The 15,746-nt window shown below is 58.4% G+C and overlaps 1 protein-coding gene across 2 annotated transcripts; it reads left to right on the top strand.

The window, feature by feature from the left end:
• The first annotated feature begins 1,022 nt into the window (after positions 1-1,022).
• On the top strand, positions 1,023-14,288 carry PES1 (pescadillo ribosomal biogenesis factor 1). 2 transcript variants are annotated; one of them, XM_042234838.2, is made up of 15 exons: positions 1,023-1,109; positions 3,698-3,777; positions 4,902-5,055; positions 6,171-6,280; positions 7,681-7,852; positions 7,963-8,052; positions 10,005-10,121; positions 10,224-10,298; positions 10,446-10,535; positions 10,679-10,809; positions 10,935-11,060; positions 11,189-11,373; positions 11,818-12,023; positions 12,176-12,334; positions 13,786-14,288. In XM_042234838.2, exons 1-15 carry the CDS (start codon positions 1,086-1,088, stop codon positions 13,867-13,869), a joined length of 1,803 nt encoding a protein of 600 aa, XP_042090772.1. In that variant the 5' UTR covers positions 1,023-1,085; the 3' UTR covers positions 13,870-14,288. The 2 variants fall into 2 exon arrangements, with proteins under 2 accessions (XP_042090772.1, XP_027812576.1); XM_027956775.3 differs by having other exon boundaries at positions 12,173-12,334.
• Positions 14,289-15,746: the final 1,458 nt, after the last annotated feature.

Below are 15,746 nucleotides of genomic sequence, written 5' to 3'. Positions count from 1 at the left end.
GATACAGACAAATGTATGGCCTGTCTGGAGGAAGGGGTGATTAGTGTATGTTTTCTCTTAGGCAAAGACTAACCTAGATACGATCTTCAAGGCTCCCCTGTCTGGAGGGGGTCTTATCCTTCTGTTGTCTTCATAAGCACTAAACACAGAGTTCCGAGTCCATTGGAAAGGTGGCCGAGCATAATCAGCATGAACAGGCCTAAGATGGAGTCCAGGCCCTATGAATTTCTTCTTCAAAACGTGTTAAATGTGCGTTTTATTTTTTGGTGGCACCCCATGGCATACGGGATCTTAGCTCCTCGACCAGGGATCGAACCGGCATCTGGTGCTGAGGAATTGTGGAGTCTTAACAACTGGACCGCCAGGGAGGTCCCTAAATGGGCATTTAAAATATACAGAACACGAGTTCTGTAACTCTGCTTGGCCTTTCGTCATTTTTCAACCCTCTTCTAAGGCTCAGAAAGTATAAGCGGTCTCTCGAATCTCTCCACCTTCGTGAGGAGAGAAGTCGGCTTGTGTTCTACGTATACCGGGTAACAGCCAATGGACACAAAGCAAAGCCAATAGCGAAGAGAGAGCAGCCTCATTTACCGCCCAGGCTGCCTCTCAGACGACCGAGACTAGTTCCGACGACGCCCAGCAACCGCAACCATAACAACGCACCCCGCTCCCTCACCACGGAACGCGGTTCCCCTCTGCATCCCAGAAGGCGCTGCGCCGCCTCTAAGCCTTCCGCCCCCTTCCATCCCAACATGCAACGGGGCTCTAGACGTCAAGCGCGCGTCATCAGGATGATTATAAAAATGCCCGAATATCCGCCTTTGCTTAAACATTAAAAATGCCTGTAAGAGGCTCATAGATAGGAAAGAGCCCGAAAGGTCAGTCTTAGCTATTTTTTTTTCAGACGGTTTAGTTGTAAATCTCAGGAGAAATGTTCCATCTTTTCCTAGATTCGCTCAGGCACCTAGTTGGACAGCCCGCGTAGGCCGGCGGCGTGGGGGCCTCGGGGTCCTACTCGGGGCACGTGTGGAAGGAAGTGGCGGTGTCTGTCCGCGCGGCGCCTGTAGACCATCCAGCGTGGAGCCATGGGAGGCCTGGAGAAGAAGAAGGTGATGGGCGAGAGGCCGGGGCAGGGGGCTGGGGCTGCCCCAGGAGGTGGGGGACGGGAGCGATGGAGCCTGGGGGTTCCCCGGCCTTGGACCGTCGTGGGTGCAGAAGCGGCTGGGATCAACACAACAGGAGCCAGCAGCCAGAAGGGATCCAGTGAGGGGCCGGGACGGCAGTACTCGCTGTGAAATCTGAAAAAGAAACCTGGGGTAGAGCTGTGAAAGGGAGTTGAGGTTACCAGGCAAAGCTCCACCCCAAAACAGGCCCAGCTGGAGGACAACGCATTACTGAAAGCCTCATGAGCCTTATGTAGAGCTCACCGTTTTGTCGAGTTCATCGTCTCTGAGACTAGTGGCTCCCTTTTTCTGTTGAATCAGGCCTGGTTCTAGACACTGGGGATGGAGACATAAACAACCAGATGTGGTCCCTGCCTTCCCGGAGTTCAGTTTTTGTGGGGAAGTTGGACACTAAACAATCAAATAAGATGGTCACAAACAAGCCTGGCACGGGAAGTCTACGTGCGAAGGTCCTTAGATGGAGAGGGCTCATTGTGTGCAAGAAATCAAACAATATCAGGATGGCCCAGGAAGAAGTAAACCAAGGGAAGAGTGGCATCTGGTGAAGTTGGGGTGGAACAGGGACCGGGTCATGCAAGGCTGTCAGGCACAGTGAGGAAACTGGATTTTATTCAAAGTGCAGTACGAATCAACTAAAGGGAGAGCATGTGATTTATTTTTCAAGGAGTGGTTCTTGTTGCTGTATGGAGAATCCCCTTGGTTGTAGGAAGAGATTAGAGAGGGGATGAGGAATATATAGTTGCCTCATTGTTTCTTTCAGCTCACAAGTTTCTACTGCAGATTTGTTGTTTGTTTGACTGCATCTGGTCTCAGTTGCAACTTGAGGAGTCTTCTTTGTGGGATGTGAAATCTTTAGTTGCCGCATGTGAACTTAGTTGCATGGGGGATCTGGTCCCCTGACCAGGGATCGAACCTGGGCCCCCTGCATTGGGAGAGTGCATGGGACCACCCAGGCAGGTCTTGACTGCCAATTTGTTTTTAACCCAGCAGGCCTTGAGCACCTAGAAAGGGCCTGCAATTGGAGCTCTAAAGATACAACATAGCAAACCTGAGATTGAGGCACAGGTGCAGACATGTCAGTGGGTCATGGCAATTTTTAAAGCTGTGACCGTTTTGACATTTTGAGCCAGATAACTGTTGAGGGGAGGCTTATGCTGTGTGTTATGTAGGATGTTTAGCAGTGTTCCTGACCCCTTACCCACTAGGTGCCAGTAGCACCTAACAGCCCCAAGTGCAGAATCCATCCCCCTGTACACCCGGGGAGAAAAGTCACCCCAGTTACCTTTGATTATCTCCTTAAGATTTGAAAGGGTAAGAATGGTGACAGTGTGGCATAGGGCAGTGAAGCAGAAAGTCATCTTTGTGTCCCCAGGATTTGGCATGGGCCTGATCCCTTAGACAGGTAATAAATGCCTAAGGTTACGAATGAAGGCAGGGCATGTTTTGTGACTTTGGGGTTAGTCATAACATACCCCTTAGGAGGCTACGGGCTTATCCCTTCAGAGCTGGACCTGGCCATGGAGGCCTGTGCTTTCGTAATCCAGCAGAAGACCTCACTGGTGACATTGTAGGGAGCTGGTATGGCATGCTGCTGGTCTCTTGGGACACAGAGCTTTGAGCGAGGCAGCATCTAGCGCTGCACACATCCAGGTGATTGCACAAGACCACACGGTCCTCGGGGGCAGGTAGAGACCAGGCCTTTTGTCTTTTGTTACCCTCCTAGCATCTAGCTAAATAAACATTGGAACATAGTATAGGTCTTATGGTTGTCTCTTGAATGAATGAATGACTGGGGAAGGAAGGAGGCTGTGTGGCTTAGAGTGTGCGTTTTCAACCAGACAGTGTCATCTCCAAGGGAACAGGAATTGGTTGGGGGACATGTTTGATATTACAATGATGTGTGCCCCTCTGAAGGACCACATTACATAAAGAGAGCTGTACCATGTCTATGGTGTTAACATTTTGGGAGGCTGTGAGAGAGGGTGATGAAGGGGGAGAAAAGGTCTAAAAGCCCTCCAGTGGTGGAAAGGCTGGTTATAATGAAAAATAAGTTGAGAACCCTGGCTTAGTGGACGAGGCACTCAGGCTCTGGACTTGGACCTAGGTCTGAATGCAGCCCCAGCTCTTAGAAAGCTGTGTGACCCAGGTAGGTTATTTTTCTAGCCTGTTTTTCCCCCGTGTGACATGAGAATTTTAATGGCACCCACGTCACAGTGTTGTGGGGATTAAATGAAGTAACGTGTGCAAGTCCGTCATCATCACGGCTGACGCTGAGGGCTGCTGCTGAGGGCTTGGCGCGGCACCCGATCCACAGCAGCCTCACGGTGCCCGCATCACGCAGATGCGTGTGTCCTCCATGCCGACAGCTGTAAGGACCGTGCGGGCATGCTCCCTCCCCACGGCCTCTTGGCCGTGAATCCAGAACAGTCGTCGCCTTTTGCATGAGGAGTGTCCAGAAGTGGCTGTCTGTCACTGCAGCCATTGCTAATGGAGAATTTATTTTCCTCCCCAAGTATGAACGAGGTTCTGCCACCAACTACATCACCCGAAATAAAGCCCGGAAGAAGCTGCAGCTGAGCCTGGCCGACTTCAGGTGAGCAGTAAGACCGTTTTGCCTTCTTACCATTCGGGTGTTCACTGGAGTAGCTCTTCGAATTTCCCTCAAGGGCTTTTCTTTTACATTCACAACTTGAGTGACGGGTGTAAGAAGCCTAGCTTTCGACCTCTCTCAGGTTTCAACACCCCTTTCTTCCTCAGCTTAATCATTTCTAGCTTTTGATTTAAAGTGAGAGATGTGGGACTCTTCCTTCTAGACACTGAAACACTTAGAGGCCATTGTTGGGTTATTTATTGACCTGATATCAATGCTGTGTCCCAGGGAGTGGGAAGGTCCGTGGAGAGGGAGAGAGACTGGGCAGTAGCCAGTCGGGTGGAGCCATCAGAACGCTGTGTACAGCGTTTATTGATTAAGTTAATCATCTTAGACCAGTGTGATGCCCTAAAATTGATTGTAATAGCATCATCAAAGATTACTAATCACAGATCACCATAGCAAATATAATAATGAGGAAAAGTTCGAAATATTGTGAGAATTAGCAGAATGTTTCAGAGGCACGAAGTAAGCAGATGTTGGCTCCGATAGACTTGCTGAATGCAGGGTTGCTCAGACCTCCAATTTGTTAAAAAAAAAAAAAAAAAGGCTGTCTTTGTGAAGTGCAGTAAATGCAGCGCAAAACAAGGTGTCCCTGTGTGCGGCTGAAGCACCACTTTCTCAGCGAGGCCTCTCCTGGCTCCCCGTCCTGAAAGAGGTGCCTGCAGTCGGCCCTGCTTTCTCAGCGAGGCCTCTCCTGGCTCCCCTTGCTGAAAGAGGTGCCTGCAGTCGGCCCTGCTTTCTCAGCGAGGCCTCTCCTGGCTCCCCTTGCTGAAAGAGGTGCCTGCAGTCGGCACTGCTTTCTCAGCAAGGCCTCTCCTGGCTCCCCTTGCTGAAAGAGGTGCCTGCAGTCGCCCCCGTCCGTGTTCCTGCTAGTCTCCTTTCTGGTGCTCCGGACACTCTGCATGTGTCTGTCAGGACCTTGTGGCGGTCAGGCTCCTTCCTGAGGACGTGCGCTTTCCCAGGGGCAGGGCTCCTGTGCTCCTTGCTCACTGTGGTTTTCCAGGTCCAGCATGGCCAGTGCTCAGCAAAGTTTGCTGATAGAAGGAATGGCATTTGTCTTCCAGGCGGCTGTGCATCCTGAAAGGAATCTATCCCCATGAACCCAAACACAAGAAGAAGGTTAACAAGGGCTCCACAGCTGCCCGAACCTTTTACCTCATCAAAGATATCAAGTTCCTCCTCCACGAACCCATCGTCAACAAGTTCCGGGAGTACAAGGTGAGGCTGGGCTCCGGGGCCTGCTGGGGGCCCTTCCCAGCTCTATGGAGACCTGCTAACACTGATCTCAGGCAGGTTGTTTGATCTCTGTGAGCAAGTCTCTACAAAGGGTGAGGTAATTCTCCCTCCAGATTGTGTCGGGGGGATTGACTGAGCTCTTTCTGTGTGGGAATCATTTACACAGAACCTGGCCAATGATTAACACTTGCCTTGTCATACCTTTCCCCTAGTTCTTTTGGGAAAAAGTAAATTAATTGCCTGTGAGGCAAAGATTGTAGTTTTTCAGGGTCTCTCTGGTGTATTTTCTGCTCAAAGAACCCCATCTGATTCAGGTTCTTTCTGAAATTGCTCCCAGGAGATCAGGCTTTTCATTCTGCAAATAGAAACCATTAAATGCTTAAATACCATAGGGAAAGTAGAGATCTAATTATACCAACCGCAAATAATTGAAAGTGACTGCTGGTACTGTAGCCTTTGCCAAGCGACAGGGCCAGGCTGAGGGGTGCAGCTGCTGGTGGCCCTCTCCACAGAGCCCACCGGAGTGCAGCTGGGGTTTGTGGCCTCCTGCGTTCATGACAGTGGGCCCCTCGTGGGACTGGTCACTGCTCACGACCACAGTGGAGGGGGCCTCCGAGCATCTGGGGAGCACAGAGGACAGGCCCGCCCTGAAGTGCTTGGAGGGCGGCAGCTGTCAGTTAAGAGGACTTTCCGGGGCCACCACTGACCTCAAGTGTGTTTTCCCCTGTGGCCCCGCCCCACATGTGGGCCCATGGCTTGCTTTCACAGACACACAGGCTGCTGTTTCTGGCCTGACCTCCTGGCCCTGACTTGCCTCACTTCTCAGTTGGAAAATAGGGCTGAAAACGTTAAACTTTCATGTAAACACGTGGAGTCAGCTCGTCTGAGTGCTTATCCCTGTTCACCTGTCAACCGTGTGGCGGGCTGGGGTGGGTTCACGGCTCCGTGGAGGTGGCCGAGGGGGCAGATGGTGCCGGCAGACAGCTGTGGTTGGCTTCTGGAGGCCTCAGAAGTACCCCCAAAGCCAAGCATCCCTCCCCCACAGAAGGGCTGCCCAGGAGCCCCTGGCCCACATCAGCGGTCTCCTCCTCCCCCAGGTGTTCGTCCGGAAGCTGCGGAAGGCCTATGGGAAGAGTGAGTGGAACACGGTGGAGCGTCTGAAGGACAACAAGCCCAACTACAAGCTCGACCACATCGTCAAGGAGCGGTGAGCGGGGCTGTGGCCTGGCACTGGGGGCACAGTGGGGAACACGGCCGAGACCCCACCCCCAGAGCTGGCCTCCTCTTGGAGGAAGCAGACCAGGAAACAACTCCATGTTGTTCTAATGGTTGCATGTCCACACAAGTGCCGTGGGGGATGCTCTCTGTGAAGGGAACTGGAGGACGCATGTGACTTACAGGCTGGTCAGAGGAGGTGTCCGAGGGCAGACCTGAGACAGCCAGGGGAAGTGTAGTTCAGGAAGAGCAAACAGCGAGTGCAAAGGCCCTGTGGTGAGAGCCAGAGCCCTGGGGGGGCACGGACGTGCACGGTCAGTCCTGGAAGTGTGGCTCGACGCCTCTGACATCAGCTGTTTCTTGCCCATCCTTCTCTGCAGTCCCCCTCTGTCACTGATTAAATCGGGGGTACGCTTGGTAGTGCCTGGAGACACTTCCGGTTCTCATGACTAGGATGGTAGGGGGGGTCTCCTAGTATTTAGGGGCCACAGATGCTGCTCAGCCCCCTGTGGCACACAGGGCAGCCCCCACCGTCCAGAATAACCTGGCCCAAACTGGCAGCAGTGGTGAGATTCAGAAACCCGGGGCTCCCTGAACCTCTGTCTTTCTCTTGGGGGCTGTTGGCCCGGGAGCGCTCAGCTCCGAGCCGGAGGGACTTGGTCTCCTTAGTCTGGGCAGCCAGCTGAGCAGCAGCCCCAGCCTGGGAGCTCTACCGAAGGCGTTCTCACCCCAGCCCTGTGGCTGCAAGCTGGGCGGCCCAAGAACAGCTGCTGCTCCGAGCGGCTCCTCCGCTGATGGAGAGCTGGCGAGTGTGACACGGCTGTCCTGTGGAAGGAATGAAACAAAGGTGCATGAGCAAAAAGCAGTGTCTGGATTCACGGGCGCACCAGGGGGCCGTGTGATGGTGTTCCCGTTCTGAGGCACCCCCTCCTCAGCCGTGGCTCAAGAATGAGTGGCGCGTGGTGTTTCTAGGAAGGGCTCGGTGCTGGGGGTGGTCTGTGAGGTGGAGAGCGAGGGGACTTGGAAACGTCCAGGGGCTGCCCGAGGCGCGGGCCTCTGCACCCGGAAGCCGAGCGCCTCTCCCGTTGTCTGGCGAGAGGCCCCCGCGGGCCTTTCCTCTCTCTCAGGCTGTGTCTGAAGGCCCGGCCGCCCCTCTGACCCTCGGAGCTAAGCGGGCTCCTCCTGGTTCCGCGGTTCCTCCCAAGGCCACGGGGAAGCTGGTGCTGCCAGCCCCCGGGGCGTGGCCCGGCTCCCCGTCTGGGAGACGGTGGTGGCCTGGCTGGGCCTGGCGCGGGGAACGGGGCCTCTGGGGTGGCTGACGGGCGGGGGCAGCGGGGTTGGAGGCCCCTCGGGAGCTCAGGCGGAGCGGCCTCATGAGCGCCGGCCGCGCAGGTACCCCACGTTCGTCGATGCGCTGCGGGACCTGGACGATGCCCTGTCCATGTGCTTCCTCTTCTCCACCTTCCCGCGGACCGGCAAGTGCCACGTGCACACCATCCAGCTGTGCCGCCGGCTGGCCGTGGAGTTCATGCACTACGTCATCGCCGCGCGCGCCCTGCGCAAGGTGAGCCGGGCTGCCTGCCGGCCCGCCCCCCGGGAGCCTCACACCTTCCCCCCGCCCGCCCCATCCCCCCGCCGCCTGGGGCCCTCACACCCCGTCCCGCTCCTCCGCAGGTCTTCCTGTCCATCAAAGGCATCTACTACCAGGCTGAGGTGCTGGGCCAGCCGATCGTGTGGATCACGCCCTACACCTTCTCCCACGACGTGAGTGTTTCCCCGGGGAGGGTCTGTGCCGGGCCGTGGCTCCCTCTCCAGTTCCTAGACGGAGACGAGGGGGTGGGCAGGGAGGGGATCGTCGTGTCCTGCAGAACCAGCTGGGGTCTTGAGTGCCGGCCTGGTGGGGTGGCGAGGGTGGGGGTAGTGTGTGGTAACAGGAGCCTGAGCCAGCCTGGCTGCCGTACCTGCTGGCTAGTTGGCCTCGGGCACGTTCCCCTACCTCTCTGTGCCGCGTTTAATCAGGCGCCTGCACTTGTAAGCCTTTGTCGTGAGGATTTGAGGGAGAAGAGCTCTCACAGTGCCTGGTCCACAGGGGTCGCGGAAAGAAGAGTGAGCAGCGGCCAGGCCGAGTGCGCCTGTGTGCATGGCCTTACGTAGAGCCCAGCCTGCCTCCGACCCGTGGGGTCCTCCTCACTCTGCTTTCTCTGTTTTTTAGACTGGGGGGGTTTGAGGCAGGATCCATGAGGGGAAATGCTGACTTGGCCTCCAGATGGGGGTTGTCAGCCCCACAGGGTCACAACTGATTTCTCGTGCGGTGGGCCCGTTTGGGGCCCGCTTCCTGCTTCATCAGAGACCTGGCTAGATGGTGGGTTTGCTAGCCGGGGAGCGGGTGCTCCAGCCTGAGCTCATAGTTGGGATCCGCTGGGTCCCTCCCTGCTCCTTAGTCTGGGCTGGGCTGGGGGGCTGCTGGCTGGAAGCCCTCTGAGGCCCGGCATTGGGGATCAGTGGCAGCCTCCCTGGGTAAGAGGTGCTTGGCCCCCAGAGCCCCTGTGTCTGCCCCGGGGGCCGGCGTGTGCGAGTCCGTGCTCTTCCCTGTTTTTGCCCTGCCCTGTCCCTCCTCTCCCTGATCCTTCCTGCCTGCCCTCCCTCCTTCCCCAGCCCTCCCTCTCCTTCCTGCTCTCTGATGTCCCACCCCCGCGCTGCTCAGACTGGCCTTTGTCTGTCCTGCGGGGGTGAATAGGGCCCTATGGTGGCTGGCCTCCACACAGCTGGTGCTGGGGGCACGGGGGAGGGCACGGGCCGCCCCTTCCTCCTTCCTCTCTGGCCAGCTCACTGCCGCTGCCTCCGCCCAGCAGGAGGATGGGGGACCCGGGCTGAGTCACAGCTGGGGCCCTCGTATGTGCCCCCCCACCCCCCTGCACAGCCAGTGCTGGGCTCCCAGCAGCAGGACCCAGGCAGGTAGTGGGGTTCGGGGGGCTGCCGGGCCGTGGGGGAGTCCTACTCACATGCCCCCAGACCTCTGGAAGGACCGAGGTATCAATGAGGGGACAGGTGGGACTGCTCTGTTTTTGCCCAGGCAGGCGATGTTTCTCAGGAGCACCCTGAGGGTGGGCCAGGCGGCCGCCCGGCCTGTCCCAGGTCCTCGGGCTATGCCTTTGGTTTGAACCTGAGGCAGGGTCATTAGAGTCTGAGTATTGGTCCCAAAGGTCCCGCCAGGGCTTGTGGGTGCAGTGTGCCATCCGCCCACTGCCCCAACTGCCCCTATCCAGGCAGGTGGGCGGTTCCAGGGCCGCCTTGCCCAACTGTCACCCAGGTGCTCACGGGCTAGCCCCAGAGAAGACAGTAAATGAAAATTGTGAGCGGGGCGGTGGAGCAGGCGTGAGCGGCCTCTGCAGGGTGGAAGTCTGACCTGCAGAATGAGGGGGCAGTGGGCATCAGCCAGTACTGGGCACCTCAAGACAAAGGCTTCCCTTTCTCACCACTAGCGGGGATCTGGCTCTGGCCTCCAGGGCAACCCTTGGGACACTCGTCCAGAGCCTGACTGGTACCCAGGATGCTCCTGGGTGGGGACCCCCTGGACTTTGGCCAAGAGGCTGAGCTGTGAAGACAGGGCAGCCCCCAGGGCCCGCCTGGTCCTAGGGCAGCCAGAGCCCCCGCCCCGGGTGGCTGTCCGTGTGCTCCTTGCGCTGACACCGCCTGCACGCCTGCTGTGTCCGCAGCACCCGACAGACGTGGACTACAGGGTCATGGCCACGTTCACCGAGTTCTACACCACGCTGCTGGGCTTCGTCAACTTCCGCCTCTACCAGTCTCTCAACCTGCACTACCCGCCCAAGGTAGGCCTGTCCCCTGGCGGGCCGGGGGGCCCAGCCTCTCTGCCCGCAGGGAGGTGGGGACTGTGGCCTCCCTTCTCTGACTGTCCCCACCCCGTCTTCCAGCTCGAGAGTCAGGTCCACACAGAAGCAAAGACCAGCGAAGACGCCTACGCACTGGACTCAGAGAGCTCTCTGGAGGTGAGAGGGGCTTCCAGTGCCGGCCCTGCCTCCCCCAGAACCCAAGCCCGCCGACGGCCGTCCCAGAGCAGCCAGTGATCCCCCTCCCCACGCTGCCCCCACCCCCGCCCGCAAGCAGCGTCTCTACGGCCCCGCTTCTTTTCACAGAAACTGGCCGCCCTCAGTGCCAGTCTGGCCCGCGTGGTGGTGCCCACGGAGGAGGAGGAAGCTGAGGTGGACGAGTTTCCTGCTGATGGGGTGAGTGCTGCGCGGCTTTCTGGAGGCGGGCCGGGGGCCCTGAGGGGTTTAGGAGGAAGCTGGGGAGGGGCTCATCCCCAGCCTCTGCCTCCCGTGGGGGTGCGGGTGGGCCGGACAGCGTAAGCGGCCCCTCCTCTCGGCAGGAGATGGCGGCGCAGGAGGAGGACCGCAGGAAGGAGCTGGAGGCACAGGAGAAGCACAAGAAGCTCTTCGAGGGCCTGAAGTTCTTCCTGAACCGTGAGGTGCCCCGAGAGGCCCTGGCCTTCGTCATCAGGTGGGGGCCTGACCGTGCCGGCTGGGTCCCACTCTGGACTGGGGACCCTGTGGGGGCGAACAGGTGTGTTCTGGGAGGGTGAGCTTGTGCCTGAGGACCCTCGTGGGCTCCCCCTGTGCCTCTAGGAGTTTTGGGGGGATCGTGTCCTGGGACAAATCTCTGTGCATCGGGGCCACCTATGACGTCACAGACCCCGGCATCACCCACCAGATTGTCGACCGGCCTGGGCAGCAGACCCCGGTCATCGGCAGGTAGGCCCCCGAGGCCCTCTTCTTCCTCCACGTGTTTGGGTTTCTGGGGGCGGAGGTCTGCGTCCAGGGCCCTGCAGCCGGGTCCTGGGGGGGCCCCGTGACTCTTCTCCACTCTCGCCCTCCGCCAGGTACTACGTGCAGCCCCAGTGGGTGTTTGACTCAGTGAATGCCCGGCTCCTCCTCCCTGTGGCAGACTACTTCCCCGGGGTGCAGCTGCCCCCACACCTCTCGCCCTTCGTAACAGAGAAGGAAGGCGACTATGTGCCTCCAGAGAAACTGAAACTCCTGGCCCTGCAGCGGGGCGAGCACCCAGGTGCGTGGAGGAGGCTGGACCGGGCGGGCTGGGCAGACTCCTCCAGGCCCGCCTGGGCTCCCAGGCCTCAGCTGGCCGCTTCCCTGGTTGGCTACGGAGGCGGCACTCTCCAGAGAACTGGGCAGTCAGTGGGGACACAAAACCTTGTAAGCCCTCCTCAGAGTGACACTGCTTAGGAGGAGGAGGTGTTTGTGTCCTAGAGTCGCATGTCAATTGGTGTCCAGCGTAGCTGAGCAAAATGGTCTGGAAGTTTCCGTGGGAGGCAGCAGAGCTGAGGGGTGGGGGGCCTGGAGCTTGCTCTGAAGGCAGCTGGGCCCGAAGGGAGGTGCTGGGGGGCCGTGGCCGAGCCAGCACTGCTCTGCCCGGAAGGTCTGTAGGAGTGCAGGTTCTCACACCGCGAGGGGAAGAGCAGACCCCAGGGTACAGAATTCTTGTTCTTTGTAGGAAACTTGAATGAATCGGAGGAGGAGGATGAGGAGGAAGACGACGGTGATGGCGAGGAAGAGGAAGAAAAAGAGGAGGAGGAGGACATGGAGGCTGATTCGGAGAAGGAGGAAGAGGCCCGGCTGACCGCCCTGGAGGGGCGGAGGCTGGAGGAGAAGACGGAGGCCCAGCTCACCGCCCCGGAGGAGCAGAGGCTGGAGGGGAAGGTACCCGGGCGTGGACCAGGGTCTCAGCCCGGGAAGTGGCGCCCCAGCCCCCCCAGCCGTCTTGGTGCCAGAAGGGCGGGAGCCAGAGAGGGCGGGAGGTGGAGTGTGGGGTCAGCCTGTCCGCAGCAGCGTCCTCCCTGTGTCCCCAGAAGCCCAGGGTGATGGCAGGCACAGTGAAGCTGGAGGACAAGCAGCGGCTGGCCCAGGAGGAGGAGAGCGAGGCCAAGCGCCTGGCCATCATGACGATGAAGAAGCGGGAGAAGTACCTCTACGACAAGATCATGTTCGGCAGGAAGCGCAGAGTCCGCGAGGTGAGTCTCCCCGCCCCACCTCCCAGCCTAAGGCTCCAGGTGGGGCCTCACAGATGAGCTTCCAGGCCTGGTGGCTCTCCTGGGCGGACTCTGGGCCAGGGAAAATCTCTAAGAGAGTGCTGTGTACAGCAGAGCCTGAGGGGTGGGAAGGTGGCTCACGCCGCATTGCCTGCACGGTGGTCTGTGCTGACAGCCCCCCAGTGTTCTTTTGTGCATGTAATAACACGGGTGTTATTCGGGGGCATCATGCTGTGCAACCTGGAGGAGGGCATGGCAACCCGCTCCAGTAGTCTTGCCTGGAGAATCCCATGGACAGAGAAGCCCGGTGGGCTACAGTCCGTGGGGTCACTGAGCATTGGACACGACTGAAGCGACTCAGCGCGCACACATGTGCCATGCAGACAGCGCTGCGCCTTACTGCGCTTCACAGATGCGATGTTTGTAGAAAAGGGAAGGTTTGTGGCAGCTCTATGTGGAGCAAGTCTGTTTAGCACCATTTTCCCAGTATTTTCTCATGTCATGTCTCTCCGTCACCAGTGACATTGGTAATTCTCACACTATTTCAGACTTTTTCATAATTATTATCTGTTGTAGTAATGTGTGGTCAGTGTTCTTTGATGTTACCATCACTAAAAGACTTCGTTGAAGGCTCAGATGGTGGGTAGTATTTTTTCAGCAATGAAGTCTCTTTTAAAGAATGTGGATGGATGGTGTTTGTAGACACTGCTTAATAGACATCAGCGTAGCACGAACAGAACTTTTATGTGCACTGGGAAACCAAAAAGTTCCTGGCACACTCTTTATTATAATGCTTGCTTTTTGGGGGTGGGGGGTGGACTCACACCCAGAGTGTCTCCAGGGTCTGGTCTGCCTGAAGGCCATTCTGCTGTGCTTGTCATTTCGTGTGAGCCGTCCATGGCGTCGTCACACAGTGCCCGCTGACAGGGCTAGACTGTCCCCCTTTTCTAGTCATTCTCAGAAAACACTCTTGAACACCTCTCCGCCTTACTTCCAAGGGTCTTTCTGCAGGGTAAATTCTTAGGCGTGTAATTGCCAGGTGGAAAGGCCTGCCTGTTTTGGAAACAGATCATGCCAAATGGCCCAGGTAAAGACTGCTCCAGGCCGACCCCTCCGCAGCTCCTGGTGAAGGTTTGAAAGGCCCCTGCTTTGCCAGGCGGAGCGGGTCAGTGGGGCAGTGGCCTTCGGCCCTGGGAGCCTGCGTTGGTCCTGGCTTGCTGGCTGCCCGTGAAGTAAATCATAAAGGCAGAGTGAAGACCCGGTTCCTCACCTGAGGCTCTTTGGATCGATTTGCTTTTTCCCCGTGATGATTTGCCCGTTAGCTTTTCTGGTAGCTCTGCTTTTAAGGGGTGGCCTTGAGTAGGAGAAGGGGGAGTCCCCATCCCGCCTTCCTCCCGCCCATCATAGCTTAATTCTCCCCTTCCTCCTCACAGGCCAACAAACTGGCGGAGAAGCGGAAAGCCCATGACGAGGCTGTGAGATCGGAGAGGAAGGCCAGGAAGGTGCGAGCACTGTGAGCAGCAGTGGCTTCTCATCAGGCGAGGCCAGCTCACGGCAGTGGGACTGGGCGCAGGCACCAGAGGGCCTGGGCGAGGTGACGGGCCTCCACTGCTTGTTGTCAGCCCCTCTCCCCTCTCTGCCGGCCCTGGCCTCCGCTCGCTCTCTGGCTAGGCCTACAGGCAGCCCCGGCCTCCCATGGATGGCACTCCCAGCAGGTGGCTGCGCAGAGGAGAGGCTTCTGTGCCTGGCCAGACATCAGGCTCCCAGGAGCCAAGTGCCACGGGATGGGGGTGGGGGAGCTCGACCTGCCCCTCCCTGACTGCTCCCATTCACCCTGGCTTTCCGCACCCCCTCCCCCACACGCAGTTGGCGCCGTGTGTGACTGGCAGAAGGTGGGGAAGCATTTGTAAATAAACAGCTGGAGTTGTGCAGCCAATTGAGTCCTGTGTTCACAAGCTTTCCTGGGGTTGGAGAAGGGCTACCTTGTACCCTGGGCTCCAGCCCTCGGTTCTCACTGAGAGGGGCCGGTCACTGCCCAGACGCCTGTGGATGTCCGTGGACCCCACATTCCAGCCTGGAGACGTTTGCTCTGTGAAACGCTTCCTCACGTGTAAGCTGAGAGTGGAAGTTCGGGCGCCTTTGTCCCGGGCGTGTGTGGTGGGCTCAGTGACGCTCTAGAGACTCACTAGTACCAGGCGTGTCTGGTAGGCAAAGCACTCGGTGAACCCCCAGCATGACTGCCACTTCCTGCTGCAGTCTCCTCTGGAGGCGAGAGCCAGTATCTACGCGTCTGTGGGGCCTGAGTGGAGGGGCCATGGCTTTACCTGGCGGGCTTGTGGGCAGAGCTGCCGGGGACCCCAGCGTGGCTCTGCCAGCAGCCTGGCTTATAACCTGGGCCGGGCCATCCTTCCAGTTTCCACTTGACTCTGGCAGTGCCCCATCTGGGCTGCCGGTGCCCCGTGGCAGAGTCAGGGCCATGGGCTGGTCACTCAATCCCTCCCCGGTCAGGCAGGGAGATTATGAGCCACCGCCTGCCCCAGCCCCGCTCTGTCTACAGTAGGCCACGTGCTGTCAGGAGCAGGGCCAGGGTGGGGACCTGGGGGTTTGGAACTGGGCTTCTCCTTGCCCAAATCTAGGTGCCTGAGGGCCTTGGCCTTACATCCTTCACTCTGTAGAAGCATCTGGGCTCTACAGAAGTCTTCAGGGCAGTGTCTTGAGACCCAGCACGTGCACGGGGAGGCAGGAGCTTGGGGAGGCAGGAGCTTGGGCAGGCTCTCAGGCTGAGGCCGAGGAGAAGCCTGGGCTCCTGGGCCTCGCTGTGGGTGTCCAAAGAGAGCCATTCCACTGACATGCTTCATAGTAGGGGGGGAAGGGGTGGTGTTCTTCTACGGTCAGGGCCTCTGGAACCAAAGTGCAGCCCGAGGGAATACCTTGAGCGTGCTTGGGTGGGTGTGCACCCGAGCGCCGCGGAGGCTGGAGAGCCAGCAAGCCCATCAGATACGGAAAAGTTCCTGGCAGTCATGCTGATGTGGAATTTTCCCCATTCCAGAGTCACCCAGTAATGGCGGGGGCAGTGGGGCTCTGACGTGGCTTATGCCCCACTGGGTGACCGGCTGGTTTTGCACTGCCCACAGCTGGAGCTGAGCATTCCCAGCTCCAGGCAGTCATGAGTCCCCTTCCTTGGGCTTGATCCTCTGGGGCGAAGGAGGAAAGCCTAGGACTGGGAAAAGTCAGATCCTGAATGGGGTGCCCTCATGGTGATGCACTGTGCCCTGCTGGGGACCTTGGGGAAGTGGGGTCAGCCCCTACTCCTCTCATTTCAGATGCAAAAAAACCACCGTGTCCCCAGTTTGCACTGGCTCCGGAGCCAGAGGCTGTACCTTTCATTGAAGAT

The sequence above is a fragment of the Ovis aries genome, chromosome 17 (assembly GCF_016772045.2).
Source record: "Ovis aries strain OAR_USU_Benz2616 breed Rambouillet chromosome 17, ARS-UI_Ramb_v3.0, whole genome shotgun sequence".
Taxonomy (NCBI): Eukaryota; Metazoa; Chordata; class Mammalia; order Artiodactyla; family Bovidae; genus Ovis; species Ovis aries.
This window is presented reverse-complemented; position numbering and strand designations above follow the sequence as displayed.

Coding starts and splice junctions, on each gene's coding strand:
- PES1 (XM_027956775.3), top strand. CDS start 1,086: ATGGGAGGCCTGGAGAAGAAGAAG. Junction 3,778..4,901: donor CTGAGCCTGGCCGACTTCAG/GTGAGCAGTAAG, acceptor TTTGTCTTCCAG/GCGGCTGTGCATCCTGAAAG. Junction 12,335..13,785: donor GGAAGCGCAGAGTCCGCGAG/GTGAGTCTCCCC, acceptor TCCTCCTCACAG/GCCAACAAACTGGCGGAGAA.